General features: G+C 37.7%; 1 protein-coding gene and 1 non-coding gene across 3 annotated transcripts in view; both read right to left on the bottom strand.

The window, feature by feature from the left end:
* The window catches only part of SLC35A1 (solute carrier family 35 member A1), a 39,881-nt gene that overhangs the window by 1,620 nt on the left and 13,149 nt on the right, over positions 1 to 25,112 (bottom strand). The window contains exons 3-7 of one of the 2 annotated variants that reach the window (XR_612549.4): positions 10,071 to 10,230; positions 9,430 to 9,582; positions 4,295 to 4,361; positions 2,277 to 2,323; positions 1,557 to 1,691 (exon numbers count right to left, since the gene is read on the bottom strand). Coding sequence is in view for 1 of the 2 variants with exons in the window: in XM_003822856.5 (XP_003822904.1) it covers positions 1,557 to 1,691; positions 2,147 to 2,323; positions 4,295 to 4,361; positions 9,430 to 9,582; positions 10,071 to 10,230 (692 nt within the window). In the remaining variant the exon portion in view is untranslated. Of the gene's footprint in view, positions 1 to 1,556; positions 1,692 to 2,146; positions 2,324 to 4,294; positions 4,362 to 9,429; positions 9,583 to 10,070; positions 10,231 to 25,112 lie in introns of both variants that reach the window. The other variant, XM_003822856.5, reaches the window with a different exon arrangement.
* Positions 22,183 to 22,290, bottom strand: LOC112440204 (U6 spliceosomal RNA). The gene has a single exon (XR_003028389.3). It is a non-coding gene; the product is annotated as a U6 spliceosomal RNA (small nuclear RNA).

Genomic DNA, 25,112 nt, shown 5'->3' with positions numbered 1-25,112 from the left:
CAGCCAATTTTGTATTTTTAGTAGAGACAGGATTTCTCCACGTTGGTCAGGCTGGTCCCCAACCTCAGGTTATCACCCGCCTCAGCCTCCCAAAGTGCTGGGATTACAGACATGAGCCACCATGCCCAGCACCTTTTTTCATCTTAATCTTAAAAATCAGGATGCAAGAAACCGAATCATAACTTGTCCTAACTTGACAAATAAACATATTTATATGACATCAAGCTTTATTTTAGTTCACTCCTAACTAAAAAAGACCAGCTTTGCCTTCAAAAAAGGAGAAGGTAGGATAAAAACTTGTATCTAAACAGTTAACTGAAAGATTGCTAAGACATGCTAGTTGACCATCAGTAAGAACATTAAACAAAAGCATTTTCTACTGTTCCTATATATTTCTTATGAGCAATGGTATAAGGATTTTGTTGAACATAAAGATAGATCAGAATTACAGCTAAAAGTTCACCCAAATCACGTAGAAAAACATCTAAGGGAAAGCCTATAAGTACCTGATACTGAAATGGTAAGCGGTTGGTAAGTAGTGTCAAGCACTACTCTAAGCACTTCACCTGAAAACACCACTAGGCAATAGGTGATATTATTCCCATTTTACAGATGAAGAAAGTGTCACCCAGGGAATATAACTTCCCCAAGGCTGCACAGTTAAGAAATGGTACAGGCAAGATTTGCCACAGACTATACATGGTTTTCTAAAATTTCTACAACACTATTTCCATTTATATACAGGAGTCAATTTTAAAATGAAATGTAAATATAAGCCAGGTCTCTTTTACTTAATTTATTTAACAGATATTCTTCATACATTGGTTTATATTATTATAATTGATCAGTAAAGAAAATTATTACACTATAAAAGCACCCTGAAATGTTAAGTCAATATCATTGCTTAAATAATTTAGAAGCCAAATTAATGCTGGGTGTGAGAGTTGGGAAAATTATATTAGGACTAACAAAGCAGTGGTACTGGAATGCCAGCTATATTAATGAGTTTTGTATTAATTACATATTGAATGAAACAAACATACAAAAGACAAAATCTAGATTTTGATTGTTTTCAAAACCGTCTCACACCCAAATCCAAAGCAGTTGGAAAGTACAAGCTGAGGGAGGACTAAAAGATGTTTTCTACATTCTTCTAAATAATGAGCCAATATAGTTTAAACTGACTGCTGAAAATAATTTCCTAAAGTCTTTATATGTATTTCCTTGAGTACCTTCTCACATTCAGACACTCAAGTTGTCCTATATACAATACCTAAAAATACAGGGAGGCCTTGACTGCAAAAAAAGTCCCCTCACTTTCACATAGAACTAGCACCCCTCGTCTTAACCTCTAAGACCACTTAAACAACCAAAGTACTGCTTAGCCACATCCCACACAACTATGAACAGCTGTACTGGTGGAATAAACTGTAGTAACAAAGCTAGGAATTTCTGTAAACAGTATGACCAACTGCCACTTTTAAATAAGGGATTAAATGAATCAAGGAAATGGGAGGCTCTTCCATGTTAAAAACTCAACACAAACTAAGACATACTTATCTGTAATCCAAACAGCATTACTGAAGCAATGGTGGAAAGGACAATGGCCGCTGCTGCAGAAAAGCCTTTCATGATGTTGTCTGTGTACTTAACCACAACAGAAGTGTAGAGGCCACCAACACTTGCAAGAACTTGTATACAGAGAGAAATAAAATCTTATCACTCAAATAAATGAAACATTACATAATGGTGAGGCAATTTTCATCCCCAGAGATGCCATACTAATTTACCTAGGAAAAGGAAAATACTGTTTTCCTTAGAAGGAGCCATCTGAGAGTTTGTACTAAAATTGAGTGGTAGTTCCTATATAACACTGTTTTTCCAAAACAATGCCCAGAGGGCTATGTGGTCTATTAAATTTTACACATTTTTTGCTAATATGTTAGATATTTTGGGGCATTGCTATCCCAAAGCAATTTTGCCTTCACAATCAAAACTAAGTCAACAAAATGAAAATTATATTCAAACTGGTATTTACAGTATCAAAGGATTAATTTCAAAATGTTATAACAGCTTAAAATGGACATCTAACTTAAAAAAAAAAAATAAAGGATCTACTAAGAACCTTTAATTCCTGGATACTTACAGATGACAAACCAGACATAATATGTGTAACCATAGAAAAATCCTTTTTCTTTAATTTCAGCTCCATCTGACAAGTAGACGCCAGCTAATGTCACAATAATCCCTGATAGATACATTTGAATGTTTCTCACCCAAAGAGAAGTATCTGAACTCTTTAAAACTTTTTCAAAATATACTCCTGAAAGAAAATTAGACATGCAAATATTAAAGATTACTATAAATTAACTTAAAATGTCTTTCATTTAGAACAATACCCTAGAGATATATAAAGTATATGATTTGGGGAACAAAACATACTTTACTTAAATGTGCATTTATTATGTAGGTTGTGTGACACATGACATACTGTACATTATAAATTTATGTTTTTACAGAGTATATAGAATAATAACTAATTGGGAAGTTTATAAGCTACATTTAACAGAAGGCTGTTAAATTAAGACAGTTTCTGCCTTTATTAGAGCAGTAAGACCACAAAAGCTCTCTGTACTACTTAATGCCAGTATATCATTTGCTTTGGTCAGCTGAAAAACTACATTAAGAGTGAATTATCTTAATCACATCCCTGTAATATCTGCCTACTAATGAATACTCCTAATTCTGCAATATAATCTATAATCACCACTAGGAATCTTTTCAGAGTAACAACCAAAATTGAAGTAGAATTTGCTGTGTAAAGCCATTTTCCTTTAAAGCAGGGTTCCACAAGCCAAGTTCATACACAAGGTCAGAAGGATCATGAACTCCCCAACTGGATAATAAATTTTGTGTATATGTGCATTTTTCTGGAGTTGAAGGTCCATAGATTTTTTCAGATACTTCAAAGGAGTACATGATACCCCTCCCCAACAAAAGTCCCCTATCTCTGGATTTATGCTTAAAATGAATGCATATTTTACAAAGCCATTAAAGATTTTAGTTATAAATATCGTTAGAGACTTAGGAACTGCCAGTGAAGTACTTATCAACTAAAAAGTCTAACGAAAAACAAGATTATTTTTGATGAGTCTGTGTTGGAATGGGAACATAAAATAGCTATTCTTATTTTCACCTCTGATTTTACCTTCTGGGAGAAGCATTTATCCAGTGCTCAGTTACCCTAAACACAGAGAGATATTAAACCACCCTCCATTTCCTCAATTGTGTATTAAGGGAGTGAACTAATAAAATGTTGGACATAATCATTTAACTGTTCAAAATATTGCAAAAAATCAAATAGTATATTTTTTAGGTAACTCAATTTTTGTTCCCAATTTGTTGGTTTCTAGAACACAATGCTATCAGTAAGTATATTCCTGAATTTACATTTTCCCCTCGTATAAAACATCTTATTTACAAGCAGTATTTTACTTCTGTATTCAGCCTGCTTTCCTAGTCAAAAATAGTCCTGACTTGAAATAGGTACAAATAAATAATAAAGATGTATAGCTATAACTAATATATTCTACTAAAAGCTTTAAGCAGAATATATTAAAAACTAAATCTCTGCTGGAACTATTTCTAAAACTTTTTTTATGTTACACTTAATATTCATACTTTCTTATCTTGATGCATTGGAGGAGTGCTTGTCCCTACACATACAACGCCAGACTTCCGTGGATTGTTGATGTTAGTGATTTTGTGTTGTCTTTCCTCCCTGTTTGGTTATTAGCTTTATGTATTATGTTTTCTAAGGTACTCTCGACCCACCTCATGATCCTACTCCATAGCTCCTAACCTGTTAAAGCAGAGAAAGAACTTGAGGTTATAGGGGAAAAAAAGATACTTAGCTGGTAACATTAACAACCTAAAGCAGCAGGATCTGACTTGATAGTGGCAGTTCCAGAAAAAAGGAAAGGGCTTTCTGAAGACTAATTTCCTCCATTTTCAGAAGTCTTTTTTCATTTACTTTTGGGTTTTTGGCCGGACTGAGATGGTCAAGGATAACAGAAGTAGTTAACTGCAAGTATGAATAGGGACTGAGTCTGAACTTAGTTGAACAATGCTATACATTTACTGGAAAAACAGCTGACATAAAACTAAATATAAGCAAGAAGATCAAGTTTAATGGGAATAAAACTGAGAAAGCAAGATAAACTAGACTGGTGTCTAAAGTTTGATGTTTTCGAAAAATATGACAAAAGAATAAAACAGTGCTTTCATGATTTACCTGCAAATCCTGAGCACAATACAGCAATAGCTATAGCGCCAAACCCTAATAATGGATTTTGTTCCACCTGCAATATTAATTGTTAAAGTTATTTTTAGTAACTAATAAACAGAGTTCATCCAAGAGTCCAAACAAATAAATACAAAAACCTGTGTTACAGTCTTACTAAAAGTATATTCCACATCAGACACAGCTATTCTACAGAATAAGACAACTAAACAAAAAGACCATTCCAGAAATTAACCAGGGCACTTGGCTTAAGTGAAAAATGTGTCCCTCAAATCACAGCCATAGTATATGCTTAATATAATATGTGCCCACTGTTTCCTAATACCAATAAGCACTCTAGCATGAACTTTTGAACAGGCCAAGTCAGCATACTACTTAATTTTAATTTCTATTATCACTCTAATTTAAGAGCTTATAGCATCAATCCTGAAAATGATAACAATTTAACTTATTTATTCCTCATCACCTACAGGATACAGTGCTGCCTCTTAAGACTCCCCAGTTTATTGAATTTTTAGTATACCTTCTGTGTACCACATAATACATTGTCTATACACACTGCTGTGGTTTGAATGTCCACTTCAAAACACATGTTGAGATTTAATTGCCGTTGTAACAGTATTAAGAGGTGGGCATTTAAGAGATGATTAGGTCATGAAGGCTCTGTCCTCAAGAAGGGATTGATGTCATTACTGAGGGAATGAGTTAGTTATTGAGGGAGCAGGTTTCTGATAAAAAGGATGAGTTCAGCCCACTTCCCTCTGTCACATGGGATCGCTTCTGCCTTCTGCCATAGAATGAGCCTCACCAGATGCCAGCACCGTGTTCTGGACTTCCCAGCCTCCAGAACCATGGGCCAAATAAACTTCTGTTTTTTATGAGTTACCCACTCTGCGTATTCTGTTATAGCAGCAGAAAATGGACTAAGATACATACTAAATGAATAAAGAAGATTATAATACACAGCTCTGTTATGTATAGGCAAAATTGACAAGTATATATAACCAAAATAGTGTGAGACCAGTGCTCACAGATCCAAGTATATGGGTCCTAACCCTCTGTTTCACTTTATTTTCTCTTTCTTTTCTAAACTGTCAGGAGCTTTCATTAGTCTTTCCTGAAAGATAAATACTATCTCAATAGTATCACTGAAATTAGAGGGTTGAGATTCATGACTGTAATATGACAAGGAAGTATATACCTTGTTCAAAATAAATAAGCCTGATATAAGAAAAGTGCCACTTTATGGTACCTGAGAGAGCAAGCTTGGTCTAAATTGTTTGCATGAAGATAAAAGGAGAAACAGAAGACACTGTAGACCAGTGGTTCTTGAAGTATGGACCCTGGATCAGCAGCAGTGGCACCACTGGGGGTTTGTTAGAAATAAAAACTGTCAGGCTCTACCCCAGACCTACTGAATCATAAACTATGGGAATGGGCCTAGCAATCTGTTTCAACCAACCTTCCAGTTGATTCTGATGTACGCTAAAGTTTGAGAACCACTGCTATAGACTATACATTATTAACAAGTATACTTTCCTAATACAAATTTCAAGACTGGCATAGATAGAATAAAATCATAGTGTGAGATACCACCTATCCCAACATCTGCTGGGAAGCTCCAACTGCTAAAAATAGAGTGCCTGATAAATTCTTGACTTACTTTCCTGCCAGTTGAATGTCTCTACAGTTAGGAAAAATAGTGATGGAAACGGCTTATCTGGACTTGATTCTGACAAGAAACTGCTGGGTGATGAAGTAGATGTGATGGAAACTTTGGCAGAAAGCAACCATGTGATCTGAGCATGAGCCAAACACAGCACAGTTAAGAGACATGTGCTCCAGTCCTGAATAAATCAAAATTCAAAAATGTAAAACTTCAAGTTAGAATTCCATGGCTCGTGAGAAGACCATTCAAGAGAGATTAAGAGTTACTGAAGAAGGAGGTTCTGGTGAAAAGTAAAAAAAAGAATACATAAGGAAATCAACATATCTAAATAAGGGCATCTTCACTGAATTCTGATTTTACAAGAACAAAACCGAAGTACAGATCACCAAGAGGAATCTAACCAGGAATTTAAGAATAGTATCAAGAAATCGAAAACTCAGAATAAGTGGAGGCTTGCAAAAAATACTGTAAGGCATTAAAGAAAGCTTTTTTTTTTTTTTTTTTTGAGACAGGATCTTGTGGTATAATCATGGTTCACTGCAGCCTCAACCTCCTCGGCTCAAGTGATCCTCCCACCTCAGCTTCCCAAGTAGCTGGGACTACAGGCATGCATCACCACATCTAGCTAAGTTTTAAATTTTTTTGTAGAGACATGGTCTTACTATATTACCCAGGCTGGTCTTGAACTCCTGGGCTCAAGCAATTTTCCCCGCCTAGACTACCTAGCTAAATAAATTTAAAAGACTATCAAGAAAAGTAGGTGAGTTAGTGTATATAAAGCATTTAGATAATGCTAGTATTTAGTGCAATATAAATGATTGCAGCTGTTATTGTTACATTGATTACCAGCAAAATGTTAGAACAGATTTAGAGATGACTTGTACTTAAAAAGTTTAATGGTCATCAGTGGAAAATAGTGTGACTTCACCAAGTGTGAAACATAACCAGATTTCCTTACTGAAAGGACTCCTAATGTTAAGTGATGAGGGGAATTCCATAGAGAGAATGTTTGGCAAAAAATGTGACAGACTTGCATATTATTGTTATTGTTATTATTATTATTGAAACAGAGTCTTGCACTATCACTCGAGCTGGTGTGCAGTGGCGCGATCTCGGCTCACTGCAACCTCTGCCTCCCAGGTTCAAGCGATTCTCCTGCCTCAGCCTCCTGAGTAGCTAGGATTACAGGCGCCTGCCACCACGCCCAGCTAAGTTTTTGTATTTTTAGTACAGACGGGGTTTCACCATGTTAGCCAGGCTGGTCTCGAACTCCTCACCTGGTGATCTGTGACCAGCCACATAATATTTTTATAGACAACACAGAACTGTAGTGAGGATAAAGGTACAATCCGTAAGTGTGTGAATGCTCATACAGAAAAATGGTAGTTAATTGAACAAAATCAAGCTAGGCCATCAACCAATACCAACTTGCCAGGCATATAGATAAGCCACGTTAGAAACAGATCCTCCAGCCGTAGTCAAGTCTTCAGTTGACTGCAGCCCTAGCCAGTATCTTGACTGCAACCTCAAGCCAGAACCAGCTAGCTAAGGCACCCTCAAATTCCTGACCCATAAAAACTATGAGAGATGATATGTTCAGTAAGCAAGAAAAAGATCAAGCTAGAGAGAATTCTAAAGGTACAGCCACAGAACTCTGGTCCTGTTCTACCTAAAATTTTCATTAAAGACCCAGAAGGCATATTTTTTTTGACTTTGGAAAGCATAATACCCAAAGGAGAAGCTAATAATGGGTAAGAACTGGAAATAAGGGGCTGAGCAATGACCCAAAGCTAACAAGAAGAGCTTAATAAATACAAACTCAACCTGCATTCTGGTTTAGAATAAGCCAGAGTTTGAGTTCTAGTGTCAATGAGAGTCTATTCCAGTCCTGACACTTGGAACCCACTTAACCAGTATTGGAGGAGTGCATGACAGTGCAGATAGATTGAGGGAACAGTGGGGTGAGAGGGATACAAGATACATTTGAGACAAACTATTTGGGTGACACAGTTACATGTAGTGGTTTATGATCAATTGTAAAATAGATACTTTGCCTGCCCCCCAGAAATTAACAGTCATGTACCACATAATGACATTTCAGTCCATGATGAACCACATATAAAACAGCGGTCCTGTAAGATAAAACTATATTTGTGCCTTTTCTATGTTTAGGTACACTAAACTTACCACTGTGTTACAACTCGCTACAGTATTCAGCACAGTAACATGCTGCAGAAGTTTGTAGCCTAGGAACAATAGGCTATACTGTACAGCCTAGATGTGTAGTAAGTAGTCTATACCATCTAGATTTGTGTAAGTATACTCCATGATGTTTGCACAACAGTGAAATCACCTAATGATGCATCTCTCAGAACCCTGAACTTATATTCTTTGTTAAGCAATGCATGACTGTATAACAAGTCTCCGGTATTCAGAACAAAGGGGTAATTACCAAACTGTGCCTCGTATTACTTAGACAACATTGGGAGACAGTGGGGTTTTAGGATATATTGAGAAATAATGACAGATGAATGCATCTAGGAGAAAAATATAAGGAAAAGTGTAGGGGCAGAAGGCAGGGATCAGGAAGTCTGTCTAGAAACCATATTATAGAAAGAAACAGTAGGGTTTTAATTGGGGAAGGAGGGGACCTGGAGGGTGGGGATATGATACTGTTCACAAGCACTGTACATCCCAGCCGCCTTCCATTCCTAAGAGAACCATAGTCTGTTTGCTAAAAGTTAGAGTAAATATTCAACTGTAGGAAACTCCTGACCTTCACAAAACTATTCACTGGCATCCCATTTCCTGTTTCTCTTTGGGGAAATAACTGATTGAGGCATACAATGTAAGAAAAAAAATCATGTATGTATCTTAGCGTTAACTCTTTAAAAATCTGTTATGTACCTTCACATTAACTCTTAAAAACTAAAGATAATTATCAATTATCAGTAAGAACACTCCTTCCCTTGTCATCCCGATCACTGACAGTAGGGAGATGTGCCAGAGACTGACAGTTGAGAGAGAAGATGAAAACTAGATGCAGAAAAACCTTGCCCAGTGTTTCTGAGATGTTTGAAAGAGGTCTAGAAGTTCTAAACATATACAGTATGGAAACTGGCACAGTTGTGGTCACAAGTTAGCTATTAACTAATTTAGGACAAGTTCCTTCACCTCTTTGGGGACTGTCATCCATAAAATGGAGGGGATGGAACACATTATTTCTAAGGTATGTTCCATCTGTAACATATTTTATGCATATTCTCCTCTGAGAAACAACCAATAAGTATTATTATCCCTAATAATATGCTAAAGAAAAAAGGCCTATCTATAAGGCAAAAGTTATTTTAAATCAAAGAAATGTAGTCATGCTGCATGCATCAATGTAACTGAACAGTATAAGACTTAAGGAAGTTTTCTATTTACGGGAAGTTATGGTGTGCATTTTGTTTCTTACCACAACTTTTGTAGCTTGGGCTGGTTTCCACTGTACAAGCGTAACTCCAGCACACAGCATAAAAACTGAAACCCACTGTAATTTGCTGAGTGTCCGGTTTAACATTAAAACAGTGCATAAAGCAGTACACGGAATCTTCAACTGGTAGGTCACCTAAAAAAAAGAGAATGAATTAATAAATTCAGTTAATGTTAGTCTCTGATACAAATATATTATTTCTGGTATCATTGATAAAATTATCAATAAAAAATATTTGATAATGGCCGGGCACGGTGGCTCACACCTGTAATCCCAGAACTTTGGGAGGCCGAGGCGGGTGGTGGATCACGAGGTCTGGAGATCAAGACCATCATGGCCAACATAGTGAAACCTCATCTCTACTAAAAATACAAAAAATTAGCTGGGTGTGGTGGCATGTGCCTATAGTCCCAGCTACGCGGGAGGCTGAGGCAGGAGAATCGCTTGAACCTGGGCGGCAGAGACTGCAGTGAGCTGAGATCACGTCACTGCACTCCAGCCTAGACGAAAGAGCGAGACTCCATCTCAAAAAAAAAAAAAATTGGTAATATGATAAAGAGTTAATGAAAACTCTTTTTACCATAAAAGATTCTGTGCTTTTCATTATCATTAACTCCACTTACCTGGTACACTGCTGCATCCAGATTGCTAAGAGCTAGGAAAGCCATGTTGTTCTGAACAGCATACACTAACGATGGCACACTTAACTTCAACAGTTCCTTGGGGCTCCCCAAGACATTTTCTCTTAAAGACGCTTTGAATCTACCCAGACTACCAGTTTCTCTTTGAAAACAAAAGGGGGAGATGAGAGGGTGGTAAGGAAGAAAATTAAAGAGTATTATTTTAATAAGACTTCTTCAAACACAGGACAAGCATACTATGCTTGCTGTAATTTAGCAAACTAATAATTTCTAACTAGTTTTAGATTAAAAGAAACATACCAATAATGTATCCTCTTTAAAAAATTATAGTTCTGTTTGGGAAAATATGACAACAACTAGATTTACCACTATCTCTAGTCAAAGCTCTGAGAGATTCTGAGTATATTGAATAATGAGATTAGGAAAAGAAAACTGTTGATATTACCTATAAAAAAATTCATCCCCTGCTACTTTAACTATTTCATCAAGTTCACCCTGATTACTTTTTAATTGATCAGTTTGCATATCCATTTTTATTTTTATATTTATTTTTGAGATGGAGTCTTGTTGTGTCGCCCCGGCTGGAGTGCAGTGGCGCTATCTCAGCTCACTGCAACCTCCACCTCCCGTGTTCAAGTGATTCTCCTGCCTCAGCCTCCTGAGTACCTAGGATTACAGGCACCCACCACCACACCAAGCTAAATTTTTTGTATTTTTAGTATTGTTGACCAGGCTGGTTTCAAACTCCTGACCTCAAGTGATCTGCCCGCCTCGGCCTCCCAAAGTACTGGGATTACAGGCGTGAGCCACTGCACCTGGCCTATTTTTAAAGTTTTTTTTAAATTACAATAGATTTAATTGCAAATAAAAAGGCTTTGGTAGTTCGTTAAGTGGGTTAGGAAGAGTCAGGTCAGTATTATTTATAAATGAATTTAGTACTTATGAAATATAGTAGATAATAAATCCTCATGTAAGAATATTCTCATACTTTATATCTGTATAATTCTGTAGCAGATCTGAATAATTTACTAACTCCAACAAAAGTAAACTATATCTCTAATGTACATAAAGTTTACTGTTTGACTGCATATTGATTATGCATGCTCTTAACTATTATTTTTGCTATTATTATTTCAGAAGGACGTGGCTAATCTGGCTTGTATTTCCTGTATCATAAATCAGCTCATTGATTTCCTGAAAGTAAAAATAAAGCAATGTTTTATAATAAGCACCAATACCCCAAAAAAAGTGCTTTATAATAATGGTCCTAACTGCAGCTCACGATATCCTTAAGAAAACCATAATACTTTGTTGGTGAAATAGCTCTGTTCCAACTCAAAGTTTGATAATTACAATGAGATTCTGTATTTTTGGTTAATATATTAGAATCAACAGTTGTGAGTTGAATTTTTTCATTTTTAAATGCTGCAAATATAATTGCCCAAGTTCTGAGAGAAAGCAAAAGTCCATTATATTAAATTGACTAACCTGTGCCTATTTATTTGCTGTAGAACATTCTACCTCCAATAAAATGCTTAATTAATAAGACAGGAACTTTGACCTAAGCCACAGAAACAAAAGACATCCTTCTTAGTTACAGATCTCTTTGTATTACCAAATCCAAACCCACACCACAGTGTTAAGTCTATATGCTGAAAAGCAACGCACACAGCCTAGTGGTGGACTACAAACTCTATTCGAAAAGCAGAAGAATACCAAAAATACCACAGATTTTCCACCAAAAAATCTATGTAGGAGAGTTTTCCAGGCGTCTGAAGATTGGCTCTTTAAACTAATGTTTGCCCTTTTTTTTAACTGCTTAATGCAAATCTAAGATGCCCCATATACTTTCCTTACATCTTTGTTGTTTTGTTTTGTTTTTTTGAGACGGAGTCTTTCTCTGTCACCCAACCTGGAGTGCAATGGTGCAATCTCGGCTCACTGCAACCTCCATCTCCCAGGTTCATGGATTCTCCTACCTCAGCCTCCTGAGTAGCTGGGACTACATGCACAGGCCACTACGCCCGGCTTATTTTTGTATTTTTGGTAGAGACGGGGTTTCACCATGTTGGCAGGCTGGTCTCAAACTCCTGACCTTAAGTGATCCTCCTGCCTCGGCCTCCCAAAGTGCTGGAATTACAGGCATGAGCCACTGCACCTGGCCAACATCTTAAATAGAGTATAAAGAATAATTTTCAAAATGTTTTCTCCTCAATTATAAAACTGATGAAAAAAATTAAAGAAAAAGAGATTAAAATGTAAAATAATCACCTTAATAAGGTGATGTATCAGAGAAGATAACTGAACATTATAATTATCTCTAGTATCATGATAGCATAGATATAAATTTTACAGACTGTATGAAGTGCAAGTTTTAGTGCCCTTCTAAAATGCTGACTCATACACTGATGATGTGTCTTTAAGGTGATACCCAGAAGGAACTGCTGAGAGGTGGCTGTTTGTGCCCATGCTTCACACTCCACCTTCTCCCATATTCATTTATCTCCTGGTGTAAGATTCTTCATGCTGAACCCTCAAAAGCTACAATATAATGGCTATTTATCCTTTCCCTAATCCCCAGCTATGGGCAATGCCACTTTACCTCCACCTGTTAAATATATTATAGCCTTGGTGGGTGTGGTGGCTCACACCTGTATCCCAGCTACTCAGGAGGCTGAGGCAAGAGGATCACTTGAGGCCAGGAGTTGGAGACCAGCCCAAGTAACAGAGGAAAATCCCTTCTCTTAAAAAAAAAAAAACTGCCAGGAGTGGTGGCACATGCCTATCATCCCAGCTACGCAGGAGGCTGAGGTGGGAGCATCACTTGAGCCCAGGAGTTTGAAGCTACAGTGAGCTATGATGCCACCACTGCACTCCAGCCTGGGTGAAAGAGTAAGATACCATCTCTTTTTAAAAAAAGAAAAAAATAAGACATTAGAAGCCTTCACTGGTAACAAACGACCTTTTGACTCTCCAAAAAACAGGGTTGATTCTCTTTGTCCTGTCAGAATATGGGCTACTTAAGGATCCAACTGCTACTCCAAATAATCACCATACCTGCACCAATAAAGGCTGCTGTGGTCCCTTTTCTCCCCGCTCTTTTCTTTCTTATCACTTCTCCCTCACTTTTCACATAAAAAGAAGGGCTTATGAAACAAATTAGCAGCCAATCTGAGTATTCCTTTCCTTCAGTGGAGCAAAAAGTAAAGTACAGTGTGTCAGGATTAACCTTCAGATCTGTCTCTTTTGGCCATATCCTTTTTGTTGGATGCTTAGGAGCTATTTTTTCACGGTCAGGATGGCCAAGGTATCTTTTTCTGGTTCCTTCTCTAATGTAGACATTAGAGAAACCAAGGTATACCAGAATGTTAATTGCTGGAAAGTGCAAATATCACTGTAGTACCAAAGATTATAGCAATGTTACATAAGATATTTTGAAATAAGTTACAAAAAAAAAAAAGCAGAGGATGCTAAAAGAACTAGTAAAAGAGAATAACAGAAAAGTATCAGAAAGTAGAGGAGATTTAGGAGGTATTGGAAAGAATATGTGGGAATCTCACCACACAGAAAGTTTTAAAGAAGAGGGTAAATAATTTCAGTATTAATCAGGTTAAATCCTGCTTAAGTTAATGTATTTATTAAGAATACAGCTCTTAATCTTATATTTAGCTTTACTCACTGAAGTTACATAAAAGTAACAAGAGCAATATATCTGCTAGAAAACACTAGTAATCATCGTTTTGTTTTACTATGAAAGAGATAGAAACAAATGATCAGTCCTAAATATACTGTAATATATTGTAAAAAGGTTACTTTTTCTTCCATTTTCCTGAACTTATATTTTCTGTTTTGGTGTTTTTTTTGTTTTTGTTTTTGTTTTTTGAGATGGAGTCTAGCCATGTCACCCAGGCTGGAGTGCAGTGGTGTGATCTCGGCTCACTGCAACCTCCACCTCCTGGGTTCAAGCGATTCTCCTGCTTCAGCCTCCCAAGTAAGTGGGAGTACAGGTGCACACCACCACACCTGGCTAATTTTTTGTATTTTTAGTAGAGATGGGGTTTTTCATCATGTTGGCCAGGCTGGTCTTGAACTCCTGACCAAGTGATCCACCCACCTCAGCCTCCCAAAGTGCTGGATTACAGGCGTAAGCCACCACGCCTGGCCCTCAACTTACTTTCTTAGAAATCAAATCACAAGCACCTTAATGAGCACCTCTGTTAAAAACAAATTTATTAATTATATAAATGACACTGCTAGCTAGGACAAAAGAGCATATATAATCAAAAACATATATTAAATTTCTTTTTAGATATAGTCTTCCTTGTTAAATTTTCTATTTGAACAATTCTTTTTATTTTTATCATTGGAATAGACCCTGTGCAACCTTTGGTTACCTGAAGAAATTCTGAAGCTCCATGTTGACTGCAGAGAGATTCTGCTGCTGCCTCTCCCGCTAAATTTCCTATCAACCAGCTGAAACCATTCTTTCTGACCTATGTTTGGTCAAAAGTAGGCCTCATTCTTCCAGCTACTGATCTAACAAGAACTACTAGGAGGCATAAAATCCTTGGCTAGGTTACCAAGTCACTGTGCAAAATGGAACACAGCAGAAGTTACTCATGAGCTTAAGAAAGTTAAATTTTGTTTATAAATTTCTTATCATCTACAAAGTTAAGTATAATTAACTCACTTAAAAAGACTTTGATTGGCGGCACGGTGGCTCACGCCTCTAATCCCAGCACTCTGGGAGGTTGAGGTGGGTGGATCACAAGGTCAGGAGATCGAGACCATCCTGATTTACACGGTGAAACCCTGTCTCTACTAAAAATACAAAAAATTAGCCGGGCGTGGTGGCATGCACCTGTAGTCCCAGCTACTCGGGAGGCTGAGGCAGGAGGATGGCATGAACCCGGGAGGCAGAGCTTGCAGTGAGCCAAGATCGCACCACTGCACTCCAGCCTGGGCGACAGAGCTAGACTCTGTCTCAAAAAAAAAAAAAAAAAAAGACTTTGAGGGGCTAGGTTAAAAAACCAATAATGAGGTCAACTTGAGGACAAAAATACCCTTCATATGAGGGACATGATTTTTACTTCCTCCCCAACACCCTGAACCCATTATAGCATGGGTACAAAAGGGTACTGAAAATGTAAACCCAGAAGGAGAAATAAACAAAGCTGGATAATCTATAAGTATTTCACAGATACATTAATTTCTCTAGATAATACTATGAAACAGTAGAATAATTTTCTCTGGTCTTAATATGGGTATGTAGTTCAAAGTTAAGATATATTTGGTTTGTTACTAAACACACCCAAAGTGTATGTACATTAACATTTACACATCCTGCTAGGGATAGTCTTTATAAACTATGGTGAATAGCAAACAATAAAAAGTTGTTTGAGCTGGCGCAGCGGCTCACACCTATAATCCCAGCATGCTGGAAGGCCATGGCAGACGGATTGCTTGAGTCCAGGAATTTGAGACCAGCCTGGACAACATGGCGAAACCCCATGTCTACAAAATTAGCTGGGTGTGGTGCTACGCACCTATAATCTCAGCTACTGGGGAGGCTGAGGCAGAAGGATTGCTTGAGCCCAGGAAGCGATGGTTGCAGCAAGTCAAGATCACGCTACTGCACTCCAGCCTGGGTGACAGAGTGATACCCTGTCTCAAAAAAAAAAGTTGACTTTGTTCCTTTGTTCCAAGGCAATATGAAAGTGTTTTCACTTCCTTTTCTTTATACTAACAATGACAGGTTTAAATCTAAACTGTTAGTGTTAACAGCTGTGATAGAGTTTAGTAAAGCATTATAACAATTTTCCCGTGAATTGCAGCAGTAATTAATTTTATGAAAAAGTACTTTTAAATGTTGTATTGTTTATCTTTCAACCAAATTATAGCTTAGAAATTGATAACTTAAAATTCAAATATTTGGCCGGGTGCAGTGGCCCATGCCTGTAATCCCAGCACTTTGGGAGGCTGAGGCAGGCGGATCATGAGGTCAGGAGATCGAGACCATTCTGGCTAACACAGTGAAAACCCGTCTCTACTAAAAAATACAAAAAAAATTAGCCAGGTGTGGTGGCAGGCACCTGTAGTCCCAGCTCCTCGCGAGGCTGAGGCAGAAGAATGGCATGAACCCAGGAGGCGGAGCTTGCAATGAGCTGAGATCACACCACTGCACTCCAGCCTGGGCAACAGAGCGAGACTCCGTCTCAAAAAAAAAAAAAAAAAAAATTCAAATATTTAAAAAATCACCTTATTTACATGTACAGCTTTCGCAATATCCAACTGCTAATCTGCCCCTCCCTCAAAACAGAATTTACTAATTTCTCTTTTAATTTAAAAGTTATCTGATATAATAATTCATATGCACAACAGTGTATGTACAAAGATAATTATTACATCTTTGTGTTGGAGTAGAAGACTGGAAACAACCCAAATGCCCATCAGTACAGACTGGTATATATGGTATCTATACATAATGGAATACCATGCAGCTTTTAAAAAGAATGAGATAGATTTCTATGTACTGACATAAAACCACCTCTAAGGTAAAATACTTGTGTTTAAAAAAAAAAAGGAAAGTGGGGTACAGTGTACATCACACACAAGGCCCAGCAATCTCTTGCACGTAACATTTACTACTTTGACCACGTCAACTTTATCTATCAAAGTAGCCATCCATTAATTCCTTCCCACACTCCCTTTTTCTTTTCCAGTTCTAACTTCTTATTGAAATAAGTATAATTTCACATGCCAAAACTTCCAGGGTGTTGTAAGTATAATCAACAAGGATGGGGGGAATCTCAAGTTAAATACAAACAGAAGCCAAAAACAACTGTCTACAAAATTATACTTGGAGAAAAAGAGAACTCAAATATTCTAAAACACAGTATTTTACTGTATGCTGTAAAACTAAAACAAAGAGAACTACATACAAATACATACTTCAGTTAGTAGTTTGTTTTTTTCTCAGGTAAATATTAGAAATTCTGAAACTACTCATTATCTATTCTAGGATTGAGCAAATAAGTAAACATCTTGAGCATAATGGGAGCTAGAATCCTCACCATTAGATAAGGGAACAAACATGGGTAAGGAGAAGTTTAGAATGAACACAGTGATGTTAGATCAAAATTGTGGTATCAATCAATGTAGAACTCTTTGTTATACACACACACACACAACTAGATTTAGATAGGTGTGTATGCATACACATGCATATATATTTCATAGCTCTGCTAAAAGGGTCTAAAGTAATGATACTCCAGTATCAATGTGTATACCAAATGCCTAGATTCTGGTTTCCAAATACCATTCTGGAAAAAAAAGGAATAAAGGATCCTTGAAGAAATGTATGATTTCAGGGTTGGGGCAGGGAAAGTACAAGAAAAGCCTGTAACAAGATATGCTAAAAAGAAACTGTTTAATCCCACTGTGCAAATCTGGGACATTTTGAGCATCAAAATAATGATAATAATGGATTCTAACCTGCACAATAAAATAATCCTTGAGTCCATGTTCATATAAATACAAAGAGGGAGAGAAAGGGGGGAAGAAGGGAAATTTCTAGAGTAGAATGCCAATAAATGTATAGGTAATGATGAAGTATTAGGAAGTTATCATTTGACAACAGTATCAGACCACAAAACCAGTAGGTGAAAGTGTGATGAGAAAGAGAATATTTATCTCGTCTCAAAGTATCTCTCCAAAAGACACTTGTTAATAACAAAGAGAAAACTGGTAACTTTATGTAGAGAAACCTAGCAGGCACTACCTTAATCAAGAAACCAGGATTAGGCCAGGTGTGGTGGCTCGCACCTGTAATCTCAGCACTTTGGGAGGCCAAGCTGGGTGCATCGCCTGAGGTCAGGAGTTCAAGACAAGCCTAACAAACATGGTGAAACCCCATCTCTACTAAAAATACAAAAATTAGCCGGGTGTGGTGGTGCACGCCTGTAATCCCAATCCTACTTGGGAGGCTGAGGCAGGAGAACTGCTTGAACCCAGGAGGCGGAGGTTGCAGTCAGCTGAGATCATGCCATTGCACTCCAGCCTGGGCAACAAGAGTGAAACTCCAACTCAAAAAAAAAAAAAAAAATCAAGATAAATTACCAGTAATGGAACAAATAGATACCACGTACATCTTTATATACTGCACTAAAAGGGACACATCATTTCTATGATATCCCTGACCCAAAAAAACCCTAAATTTAATCATAAAACTCAATAAACATAATTTGAGAGATATTCTACAAATTAAATGGCCTGTGTTAATATCAATGACATGAAAAAAAAAGATGGAGGAACTCTCTAGATTAAAGGAAACTAGAGACATGACAATTAAAAGCAAACTGTAATCCTGGACAGGACTGAAGTCCAAGAAAAATAACTATTTTGCTATAAAGGACATTGGAGGGCAATTGGAAAAATTTATATAAGGTCCGTGAATTAGGTAATAGTACTAGATCAGTACTGATGTCTCAATTTTGATAATTTTATTGATTATATATAAGAGAATGTCCTTGTTTTTAGGAAACATGCACTGAAGAATGTTAGGGACAAAGAAGCATCTTGTCTAAATCTTACTCTAAAACAAATCAGAAAAAAATTCTATACATGTTCACACAAATAGAAGAATGTCATAAAACAAAAATGTTTTGTTGTATGTGTAATGTGCTATGGGCTAAATGTGTTACCCCTTAAAATTCATATGTTGAAGCCCTAATCCCCAAATGTGATTAGTATTTGGAGAAGGGTCTTAGGTTTAGTGAGGTGATGAGGGTAGAGTCCTCATGATGGAATTAGTGCCTTATAAGAAGAGGAAAAGGCCAGAGCCATCTCTCTCTCCATCACATGAAGATACAGCAAAAAGGCAGCAGTCGGCAAACTAGGAAGAGGGCCCTCACCAGACACCTAATCTGCCAGCATCTTGATCCTGGACTTTCCAGCCTCCAAAAATGTAAGAAATAAATGTTGCTTGAGCCAACTGGTCTATGGTATTTTATTATAGAGCCACCTGAATGAAGAAGACACATGGCAAAGTGTTAACATTTGGAAATAAAAAGTTAAGAGAAAAAATTATTGTAAACTACTGAAATGTCTAACAACGCCACTGTGCTTACCTTTGTCTTAATCAAAAATACTTAATTACTTCATTTTTCTGAAAGACTCATAATTTGAAAATCAGAGTTCAAGAAACTTGTCTTCTAATCCTATCATTGTCAATTACTTTCTAGGTTCCTTTGGCAAATTAAAATTTCCCTCAGCCTAAGATTTTTCATCAAAGAAGAGGAAATAATAGTTTCAGCCAAAATGAAGATAAAGGTTGAGTAGCCCAAATCTGAAAATTCAAAATCTGAAATGTTCCAAAACCTAAAACTTTTTGAATGCCAACATGACATTCAAAGGAAATGCTCATTAGAGCCCTTTGGATTTCAGGTTTTCAGATTTGGGATGCTCGTATCAAATTAATATAATGCAAATATTTCAGAATCCTAAAAATTCTGAAATCTGAAACACTTCTGGTCCCAAGCACTTTGGATAAGGGTTAGTCAACATGTACAAGAATGAAATGAAAATAAGCTGTATTTACCAGCTTGTTTCCCTCACCTGTTTCTAAGGCTGGACATCAAAGAGTGTTTCCTTAACACTTTCACCCTCTGGCAGCCTGCCATTCTCAATAGCAACAATTCTGAATAACTGAAGGCAGCAAATATAATCTTAAAGGAGGATGTGTGGCATTTTACATAACACATTTTGACAATGATTACTAGTTGGTATTCTACAGAGTATAGCTACCTGCTCTCTAAAGAAGACATCTACTCATGAGGTTTTCAAAAATACTTTTCAAAGTCCCAAAAGGGGGCATTATTCTTTTCTTTGGCTTTTCTAGGGCATTTTAAATTTATAGCAATAATACACTTTCAGTGCTTTCCTCATATTTTTTGCCTAGTTTTCTTGGAGACCACAGCAACATATGCACCTTTGCCTTCTGTTCTTTTACCCCAACGTGAAAGAAATATCTTTTTCCTTTTTCTCAAATAAAAATTACATTGGGAGGCCGAGGCAGGTGGATCATGAGGTCAGGAGTTCGAGACCAGCCTGGCCAACATGGTGAAACCCCGTCTCTACAAAAAATACAAAAATTAGCTGGGCATGGTGGTGTGTACCTGTTGTCCCAGCTGCTCAGGAGGCTGAGGCAGGGGAATCACTTGCACCCAGGAGACGGAGGCTGCAGTGAGCCAAAATCACGCCACTGCACACCAGCCTGGGTAACAGAGCAAAACTCCATCTCAAAAAAAAAAAAAAATGATGACAATATATATCAGGCACCCTTCACTGAAGCAAGTCTGTATTTCTTCTAAGAAGTTAAATATCCTAAAATTTTCAAGTAAATTGCATTTATAATTTTTTTTTGAGACAGGAGCTCACTTTATCCCCCAAGCTAGAGTACAGTGGTACAATCTCAGCTCACTGCAGCCTCCACCTCCCAGGTTCAAGCGATCCTCCTGCCTCAGCCCCTGAAGTAGCTGGGACTAAAGGTGCACACCACCACACCCAGCTAATTTTTGTATTTTCTGTAGAGATGAGGTTTTGCCATGTTGCCCAAGCTGGTCTTTAACCCCTGGCCTCAAGCAATCCACCCACCTCGGCCTCCCAAAGTGCTGTGATTACAGGTGTGAGCCACTACACCCAGTGTGCATTTACAATGTTTAATAGAGTTCTCTTTTAAATATTTTAAATACTGTCTTTGTCTGCTTTGCATTGCTGTGAAAGAATACCTGAGACTGGTATTAAAAAAAAAAAAAAAAAAATTTGGCCGGGCGCGGTGGCTCACCAGCACTTTGGGAAGCCGAGGCAGGCAGATCACAAGGTCAGGAGTTCAAGACCAGTCTGACCAATATGGTGAAACCCTGTCTCTACTAGAAATATAAAAATTAGCCAGGCGTGGTGGCACATGCCTGTAGTCCCAGCTACTCAGGAGACTGAGGCAGGAGAATCGCTTGAACCCTGGAGGCGGAGGTTGCAGTAAGCCGAGATTGCGCCACTGCACTCCAGCCTGGATGACAGAGCGAGACTCCATCTACAAAAAAAAAAAAAAAAAAGCTCACAGTTGAGCAGGCTGAGAAGTTCAAGGGCATGGCCCTGGCTTCTTCGAGGGCTTTCCTGCTGCATCACATGGCAGAGAAGGTCTAAGGGGAGGTGGACACGTGTGAAGAGAGCAAAACATGAGGAGCATCCTGGCTTTATAACCCACTCTCGAGAAATAATCAATTCCTGCAAGAACTAATCCTGTCTCTTGAGAGCCACAGCTCACTACCAGGAAAACAGTACCAAACCATTCATGAGGAATTTGCCCCCACAACCTTAATACCTCCCACTAGACCCCGCCTCCCAACATCACCACACTGGGGACAGAATTTCAATATAAGTTTTGGTGGAGACAAATCACATCCAAGCCACAGCATATAACCCGGACAAAGAAAATATTTGGAATTAGAATTAAGCTATTGTCTTCCAATGTTTTAGCAAACCAGTTATACCCTTCAGCCTACAAAACTTTTACCATACTAATGTGAATGTCAGGATATCCATGCCTCATGGCATGCAACCCATCTACAGCTACCCTAAGGAAGGCATTAAAGGCAAAAGAAAGAACAAAAGACAATGGGGTCTCAGCCATTTGACCTAGATTGCCATCATGGGTTCTGTCCAAAAAGGACTACCTGGTTATAGAACCTCTCTACCACCTCAAATTCTGAAAAAGAGACTGGCATTTCATTTAAAACATGGATCCGGAACCTTGCTGATCCATTTAGTCACACAAAATTTTTAGTCAGAGATTGTATGAATTAGTCCCTTTCCAGGCTCAAAGTTCTTACACATGAAGTGAGTGTGACTAGACTTCAGATCTCCTAAACCTCACCAAGAACAATCCATGGAGCTACAATTGCCTCTGCTTAAATTCTTGGGACCTGAAGATTCTAATTTGCACACTTGATTGAGTTATACCTACCCTGGCCTGCTTAATTTAACTCTTACAAAGTTCTAGGGCACTGCCTCAGTACCAGACTGACTCCTTTGTTTTTTGAATGTGGAATGCTTTACAAATCTGCATGTCATCCTTGTACAGGGGCCATGCTATCTTCTCTGTACTGTCCAAATTTTTAGTATTATGTGCTGCCAAAGCAAGCACTCCTTTGTTGTTTCTTAAACAAGCTGCCTTCCATTTCTCTAAACAGAGCACACCTATCATGTGTCCCTCTTTATATTAGTCCTGGGGTTTCTGGTTATCCTGTCCAGAAAACAGCAATCTTTAAGGTACATGGAGTCAAATGACATTACAAATAAGATTGTTTTTACACGATCATTGTTTTTTAACAATGTCTTCCAATTCCATGAGATTAAATACTTTTATGTGATAAGAACTCCCAAATTTACATCTCTAGCCCAGACCTCTCTTCTGAGTTCCAGGCCCATTTAATCCAACTGCCCATTTGGATGTCTCAAGACATTAAAAACTTTAAATTATACCTACCCAAAATCAATCTGTTGATATCTTTTTCCCCCAAATCTGTTTTTCCTGTCTCAGAAAAAAAAAAATAATAATAACTCTACCCAATTGTTTATACTAGGAAACACAGATATGCTTCCTGATACCTCCCTTTCCTTCGCCTACTATAGTTGATTCTTATTATTCATGGACTGTATGTGTGAATTCTCCACTCATTAAAATGTATCTGTAACCCCCAAATCAATGCTGGTAACACTTGCAGTCATTGGCAGACACGTGCAGAGTGGCAAAAAATTTGATTCACCAAGTGTGCACATTCCTGGCTGACGCTGAACAAGTTAACATTCTGCCTTGTTTCCGCTTTCAGATCATAAACAAGTGCAATCTATTCAGTACCACATTTTTTGCATTTTTGTGCTTTGTGTTGGTGATTTTGTTTAAATGGCTCCCAAGCATTGTAGGGCTGACGCACTGTCTGATGTTCCTAAGTATAAGAAGGATATGCTATATATTATGGAGAAAATACATGTGATAGATAAGCTTTGTTCAGGCATGTTATAGTGCTGTTGGCCATGAGTTCAATGCTAATTAATCAATAATATACATTAAATAAAGTGTCTTTAGATTGAAGCACACACAAAACAAGGTTATTGTATTGATTAATTGACAAAAATGTGATCAGTTGCTCACAGGAAACTACCCTGTATATCCCCTAGGAGCAGGGGTTTAGTATTCACTAGTTTAGTGTTGGTGGTGACTTTATAGAATATAATTACTGTGATTAACCAGAACTTACTATTTATCCAAACCCATCACGAAGTCCTACAGATTCTACTGCCAGAGCATAACTCAAATCCATTAACTTCTCTTCGTGACCTGAGCTGTCATCCTAGCTGATTATCTCTTGCCTCTATTGTTTCCCTACTTCCAATTCATTCTCAAAGAGGTCAAAGTGACTCTCAACATGGGTTCTATGTTAGTCCCTCACTTAAACCATTTAATGACTTTCTTTTTCTTTTTTTTCTTTTGAGACGGAGTCTTGCTCTGTCACCCAGGCTGGAGTGCAGTGGTGTGATCTCAGCTCACTACAACCTCCGCCTCCCAGGTTCAAGCAATTCTCCTGCCTCAGCCTCCCAAGTAGCTGGAATACAGGCATGTGCCACCACGCCCAGCTAATTTTTGTATTTTTAGTAGAGATGGGGTTTCACCATGTTGGCCAGGATGGTCTTGAACTCCTGACCTCAAGTGATCCACCTGCCTCAGCCTCCCAAAGTGCTGAGATTATAGGTGTGAGCCACCGCACCTGGCTCCACTCAATGATTTTTCTAATGCACTTCAGATTAAATCTAAAATCCTTAACAGGTCCATACTACTACTGTGATACCCTGATGACCTCTCCTGCTTCATCTCAGCACCAAAGTCAAGGACTTTTCTGCCTCAGGGATTTCAAACGCGCAGTTCTCTGCCTCCTCTCTGCTCTTTTCTTGCCTAAAGTCTACTCAATTGACAGGTCTAGGTTTAAACGTAACTTCCTCAGAGAGGAAACCCTTTAATCCAAATGCAGGCCCTCTATCATGCATGTTTGTAGCACCCTCTACTTTTCCCTCATAACATCACCTATTTATTATTTATTATAATATTTGGTTCTCCAACAGACTATAAGTCCATGAGGGAAGAACTACACCTTTTTAATTTGCAGTGTTCTAGTGAAAACACTAGAATAGAGTTGAGTATATAATTGAGGTTTGATAGGTATTTTCTAACTAAATAAATGAATGCATGAACCTGACTGTCCCATTATATCTTATTAACAATACCTTGAAACAACTTAGAATGACTATTTGCTTCCAATGTTTGGAAGGAATGAAACACAGATTTGAATATGGCAGTGGTATGTTATTATCTAAGTGAACCTTAATTATAACCAAAACATGGTTTCAGGTGCTACTTCGATAAGTTTCTGCCCCCACCTCCCACTCCCGTATAATATATGTACTTACTTTAACAATTAGCCAAGACTATTCACTAAGCAAAGAACATTACTGAGCAAACAGCATCAGAGACCATACTAAATAAACAAACCACCAAATGGACTGCTCTATAATGAGATTAAGCTTTGCACAGTTCCAAAAAAATTGAAGTTCTAGTATAATACTTTGTATCAACCCTATAAAGTTATTGTACTTTATCACAGTGTAAAGAATGGGCAAAAAGGAAGAAGCTTTTACTTCATTTAATCATAGTTTTAAATGAAGTTTAATGTTTTTTCCATTTAAATAGTAATTTCTTTTCCTTTCCCTGTATTCATTCTCCAGAAAACTCAAATCAACATTGAGCAAATGTTACTAATTTTTACATTAACTCTGCAGTATTTTTCTGGAAATATGGGGGAAATACACTATTTTAATCATCAGGATCTAAGTTCTTCTAATTTTTTTTTTTTCTTTTTCTGAGACAGAGTTTTGCTCTGTTGCCCAGGCTAGAGTACAGTGGTACAATCATGG

This window comes from Pan paniscus, chromosome 5, assembly GCF_029289425.2.
Source record: "Pan paniscus chromosome 5, NHGRI_mPanPan1-v2.0_pri, whole genome shotgun sequence".
Taxonomy (NCBI): Eukaryota; Metazoa; Chordata; class Mammalia; order Primates; family Hominidae; genus Pan; species Pan paniscus.
This window is presented reverse-complemented; position numbering and strand designations above follow the sequence as displayed.